The sequence below is a fragment of the Saprolegnia diclina genome (genome assembly GCF_000281045.1).
Source record: "Saprolegnia diclina VS20 unplaced genomic scaffold supercont1.40, whole genome shotgun sequence".
NCBI classification, from domain to species: Eukaryota; Oomycota; class Saprolegniomycetes; order Saprolegniales; family Saprolegniaceae; genus Saprolegnia; species Saprolegnia diclina.
In genome coordinates, this window is record NW_008246107.1 from 77,182 (window position 1) to 83,009 (window position 5,828).

At 59.4% G+C, this 5,828-nt stretch overlaps 3 protein-coding genes across 3 annotated transcripts; all 3 read right to left on the reverse strand.

Moving 5' to 3' along the window:
• Positions 1 to 32: 32 nt before the first annotated feature.
• On the reverse strand, positions 33 to 512 carry SDRG_11201 (hypothetical protein; the record flags this gene model as incomplete). The annotated part of the gene is made up of 2 exons (XM_008617231.1): positions 33 to 148; positions 179 to 512. The coding sequence occupies 2 exons, from the start codon at positions 510 to 512 to the stop codon at positions 33 to 35; spliced, it is 450 nt and encodes a 149-aa protein (XP_008615453.1).
• Positions 513 to 701: 189 nt separating this feature from the next.
• Positions 702 to 3,282, reverse strand: SDRG_11202 (hypothetical protein). Its single transcript, XM_008617232.1, has one exon. It carries the CDS (start codon positions 3,254 to 3,256, stop codon positions 800 to 802), a length of 2,457 nt encoding a protein of 818 aa, XP_008615454.1. The 5' UTR covers positions 3,257 to 3,282; the 3' UTR covers positions 702 to 799.
• A 186-nt stretch (positions 3,283 to 3,468) lies between these two features.
• On the reverse strand, positions 3,469 to 5,823 carry SDRG_11203 (hypothetical protein). Its single transcript, XM_008617233.1, has one exon. The coding sequence runs from the start codon at positions 5,763 to 5,765 to the stop codon at positions 3,594 to 3,596; it is 2,172 nt and encodes a 723-aa protein (XP_008615455.1). The 5' UTR covers positions 5,766 to 5,823; the 3' UTR covers positions 3,469 to 3,593.
• Positions 5,824 to 5,828: the final 5 nt, after the last annotated feature.

Consider the following 5,828-nt stretch of genomic DNA (forward strand, 5'->3'; position numbering starts at 1 on the left):
AATACATTGGTGTAGCGAGAGTACCTCGAGCGCTATGGCATGACGTACGCTTCGTGCATGCGCTTGGCGACGCGCATCAACGCCAAAGCCACGATCGTGACGCGAGGGTCGTTCGAGTCGCTGTCGCAGAGCCCGAGGAGCGACTGAACTAGTAGGCTTTCAACACCAAGGCGCCTACGGATGGGCATCTCGCGTGACGAGTCACCGTCCTCGAGCGCGTAGCCTGTACAGCCAACGGTTTGGATCAGCTCGTTCCACGCGTCACGGAAGAGCTGTCCGACCGCGTTGAGGTTGAGGTACTGGAACGCGTCGTAGTCGTTGTGGACGGCGTTCATCACGTCGAAAATGCACGGAAGCTGCGCCGTGTCGACCGGCGCTGCCGACCGCGTCACGTATCGATACGCTGTGCTGACGGGACCGGGCTCGGTCACCAAGACCTTGTGAGCGTGGTTGCGCACCTTCGGACTCTTCATTTTCTGCGCTGCGCTACGGTGGTCCATCCGGTCGCGCATCGTGGTCGCTGCAACTACTGGCCGCCATGGTTGCTGCCCTGTAATCAAGATTTCCTGGACGCTGCGACCGCAACCCCGACGACGATCGCGTCGTGAAGATGGTCAAAGAGTTGACGCAGGTCACGAGCCGCGAGCACGAAATGTACCTTGAGCCGACGGCCATGACCGAGTGCGATCATGCCAACCACAAGCTGAAAAAGACTATTTGATTATAGTCATGCTGTTAGAACCTTTGCAACTTCTGTCATCTCGTTGGTCTATATCCAGGAAATGACTGCTGGAGCGATCTACGAGCGGCTTCCGGTCGCGCTCGTGTGGGCAGTGCGCATCTGCTGCGCGAGTTGCTCCATCGACGCGGCGGCCACCAAAATGCGCGGATGATCGGGGTTGACGTCGCAGAGGCCGAGGAGCGTCTGGAAAAAGAGGTTTTCATTGTGCACGCGGACGTTGGCGTCCGTCTCGCGCCATGGACCATCGACGATGCCACGCTCTGGCGCAAAGGCCAGGCCTTTGAAGTCGAATGCTTGAATCATAGCCTTCCACGCCGCGCGAAAGAGCTGTCCGACCTTGTTGAGGTCAAGGTACTGAAACGCGTTATAGTCGCTGTGGAGGACGTTCATAATGTTAATGGCCAATGGAAGCCGCGCCGATCCGTCCTTGTCTGTCTTGTCCGTCAGACGCGTCACATGTCGATACGCTCTGCTCACGGGCGCCGGGTCGGTCGTCTGGAGCTCTCGACCAAAGTCGCTGATTTTGGGGTGCTTCTTTTGGGCGTCGCTGCGGTGGTCCCTCTGGTCGCGAAGCGTCGTCTTTGCGAGGAAGGCTTCCTTGTCTCGGTGGAGGTTGGCCGCCAAGGCCGCCGCCGTCGACGCGTTGTAGCCCCACGCCAGCATATGGGCTTTGACAAAGCCGCCACGGACGGTCGGACGGCCTCCGACCCACACCGACTTGCCGCGCTCAAACATATTGACCAAGTTGTCGAGGTCTCTGTTCGGTGGGATCTTGTCGAGGACGCGGAGTGCGTTGTAGAGGTGAAGGACCATGCGCGTCTGCCCAATGTCATCCATGGTCGCGAGGCCCATGGAGAAGCGCACCTTCATCGCAATCGTGAGGAGGATTTGGCCGGCCATGTATGGGTTGAGCCACGCCCGGTCGACTTCCATCTGATTAAAGTCTTTGGTCGGCGACGTCATGATGCGGAGGTTGCCAAGCCACGCAAGCGCCACGTCGACATTCTTCTGGGTCGTCGCTGGGACAAACATCCCAAGGACGTTGTCGCGATCGGCTTGCATCTGAGTCGTCGCTTGGGCGATCGTGACGCGCGCGTTGTCGACGATCTTGGCACACGTAATGACGTCCGTGGCCGGTCCTTGAGCAAGAAACAGACTCCACAAGAGTGACTGGCACGCAAACACAAGGGCGACCGAGAGCTCTCTTTTTTTCACAAACGTCTCGAGCAGCACAAGCAAGGGAGTCATCTCGGCTTCGTGCTCGATTTTGTTGGGGCCGCGGCCTTGTAGGAACGTGACTAGCGGCGGTAAAATATGCGCAAAGAACGTCTGGTACAAGTCGGCCAAGGACGCGGCCAGTGCGTGCGGCTCGGCCCAGTCGCGGCCAAAAAAGCCGTCTTCACAGACCATGCGAAGACCGGGCTTGATGACCTCGTGAAAGCCGTACAACAACCGGTGGAGGTAGACAAGGCTGCTGTTGAGACCCAACGTCGACGACCATTCGAGCTGTGCAAGAGACGCCTCGGCCATGTACTGGGCGGAGACACGGTCGACAAAGCGTGACGCGACCATCGACGTTGTCTGAAGACGCTGAGCGATCGCGCGCTCTGCGGCCGGACGAAGCCGCGGCACCATGGCGCGCTGGGCAACGACAACCAGCTCGACCGCGGTGCCAAGAGGAAGGCCATTATGGTCCGAGACGAGGTCCATGAGGATGCCATCGCAAACGAGAAGCGCGATAATATGGTCGAGGTCCTTGAGGTACGGGTGGGCAAAGCTCAAGTCGTTGCTGAGGACTTGGACGGAGTGGACGCAGGCGTTGGTGATGGCCGTCGCTGCGAGCAACGACGTCTGACCATCCTTGTACGTGGCCCAGCCCAGCATGACCTCGTGCATCAGGTCGTCGAGGTCGAGGAGGAAGCACATGACCTGGAAATTCTCGTCTTCGATACGCGCCAGGAGCGCTGCGCGGGCTGCGTCCGAAGCATCGACCGGCGCGACGAAGGTCGTCATGTCGAACGGCGGCATCGGTGTCTCTGCCCACACGTCGGCGTCGTCATCCACGTCGTCGGTGGCGAGGGCCTCAAAGGCGTTGGCCACGTTGATATTGCTGCTAGCTGCATCGCCACTCGCTTCATGAACAGGACCTGGCGTCTTGATGGGCACCAGCGGCGTCCACTGGACCTCGATCGCACGAAGTGTGTTGAGGACATGCGCATGGCCGGCGTCGGGAGCCATTTTGAGAGAGTACTGGTGGCGCAGGCGGATGGCCGTCCCAAGCTTGCGCAAGATGGCAGCGGGCACGGGCAAGGCAGCCTCGACGACCTCGAGCGCAGCGGCGTAGATTTGCGAGACCGACCACTCGGCGACGTTGGCCGACCGCGCGCCGTGCTTCTTGACCTTGCGCTTGGCGTTCTTGGTCTTGGGCTTGGTCGCTCGGTGGAGCCACTCGAAGACGGCGTTGGTCGTCGCCTTGTAGCGATGGTAGCGCCCACACGCGCCCGCGCTAGTCATGTGGTCGCCGTTCACTTTGCTTTCTGGATCCATATTTTTAATTCTGGGACAAAGGGGTTTGTCCCAATTTACGCAATAAGAATACGTGGCAGCCTCTCTAGCCAGCAACCCCTTGCCTGCATTGCTATGCTGTCCTACAGCCCCCAAACGCTCCCATTTTTGTCGTGCTGAACCAACGGTAAGATCTACGGCGCGCGTGGCCCTTGTCATCCATGCAGTTTCGTGTTACCGGGATACCATCTAGCAATAGCCTCATAGTCTGAGCTTGGTCGCAACAATAAGGTGCAAGCAAAGACTCTCAATTCCCTCTGTACAATCTCGATAGACGTTGTAAGGGCTACGGAGCGACGGCCGGCGACGTGAGGTATGCTTCGGGCAAGCGCTCCGTGAGGTGCATCAATGCCTCCGCGATTTTCAAGACGCGATCATCGTCCGGGTCACGGTCACAGAGGGCGAGGAGTGTCTGGAAGCAGAGGTTTTCACTCTGATGGCGAATGTTGGCGTCCGACTCATGCCACGGCCCGTCGACAATCCCGCGCGCCGGCACCAGCGCAAGTCGATTCAAGCCCAAGGTGTGAATCACGTCCTTCCACGCACCGCGAAAGAGCTGCCCGACCTTGTTGAGGTCGAGGTACAAAAACGCGTTAAAGTCGCTCTCAACGACGTCCATGATGTCGAGGGCACGCGGGAGACGTGTTGCGTCGACGTCATCGGGCAGCATCGTCCGCGTCACGTAGCGATACGCCTTGCTCACAGGCGCCGGGTCGGTCGGCAGCAGCATCCGAGCAATGTCGCTGACTTTGAATGTCTTCTTCTGGGCAGCGCTACGGCGGTCCATCTTATCGCTGTGCGCAGCCTTGGCCAGGACTGTCTCCTTGTCGCTGAGCAAGTTGGCCGCCATGGTCGTCGCCGTCGACGCGTTGTAGCCCCACGCCAGCAGATGGGCTTTGACAAAGCCGCCACGGGCCGTCGGACGACCACCAACCCAAACCGACTTGCCGCGCTCAAACATCGCCACCAAGTTGTCGAGGTCTCTGTTCGGCGGGATTTTGTCGAGAACGCGGAGCGCGTTGTAGAGGTGAAGGACCATGCGCGTCTGGCCAATGTCATCCATGGTGATCAAGCCCATGACAAAGGTAATTTCGATCGTGACTGTGAGGAGGAGCTGGCCGGCCATGTACGGGTTGAACCACGCGCGGTCGACTTCGAGTTGCGAGAACGAGTTGTTGGGCGACGTAATACGGCGCAGCGTGTCGAACCAAAATAGCACATTGAGCGTGTTCTTCTCTGTTGTTGGCGGGACGAGGATGCCGTCCACGTTGTCGCGAAGTGCTTGCATGTCACGCGCCAAGCGGTCGATCGTGACGCGCGTGTCGTCGACGACCTTGGCGCAGTGCATCGCGTCATTTGGCGTGCCTTGCGTGCACAAGAGGCTCCACAAAAGCGATTGGCAGGCAAAGATAAGGGCCAACGAGATGTCCTTGGACTTGACGTACGCCCGGACAAGCTCCAGAAGAGGGCTTGTCGATGTTTCGTTTGCAGTCTTCAAGGTGTTTCGCTCGCGCACATGAATTACGAGTAGAGGCAAAATATGACCAAAAAACGTCTGGTGCAAGTCCTCGAGCGACGACGCGAGCTCGTGCGGCTCGGCCCAGCTACGGCCAAAGAACCCGTCCCGTAGGATCATGCACTTCTCGGGTTTGATGGCGTCGTGCGTGCACACCAGTCTGTCCTGGAGCAACATGAGGCTGCGGTCCAATGTCGACGGCCCGTTGAAGATGGCAGATGCGAGCTCAAAATTAAACTGAGCACAGACGCTGGCATGGTAGTACGCTGCCGCCGCCGTCGTCGTTTTGAGCGTCTTGGCGATCGTGCGCTCGGCACCGGGGCGGAGACGCTCGATCATCGACCGCTTGGCCAGCACCACAAGCTCGACGGCAGTGCCAAGTCGGAGGCCATCGTGGTCCGAGACGAGGTCCACGAGGAGGTCGCTGCACACGAAAACCGCCAAAATATGGTCGAGGTCCTTGAGATGCGGGTGGGCAAAGCTCAAATCGTTGCCGAGCACTTGGACGGAGTGAACGCAGGCATTGGTGACGGCCGTCGCTGCGAGCAACGACGTCTGACCATCCTTGAACATTTTCCAGGCAAGTTTGACCTCGCGCATCAGGTCGTCAAAGTCAAGGAGGAAGCATCTGCACTGGAACTTCTCGTCTTCGATACGCGCCAGGAGCGCTGCGCGGGCTGCGTCGGCAGCACCGACCGGCGTGACGAAGGTCGTCATGTCGAACGGCGTCATCGGCGTCTCTGCCCACACGTCGGCGTCGTCATCCACGTCGTCGGTGGCGAGGGCCTCAAAGGCGTTGGTCACGTTGACATGGCTGTTAGCTGCATCGCCACTCGCTTCACTAACAGGACCTGGCGTCTTGATGGGCACCAGCGGCGTCCACTGGACCTCGATCGCACAAAGTGTGTTCAGGACATGCGTATGGCCGGCATCGGGAGCCATTTTGAGAGAGTACTGGTGGCGAAGACGGATGGCTGTCCCAAGCTTGCGCAAGATGGCAGCGGG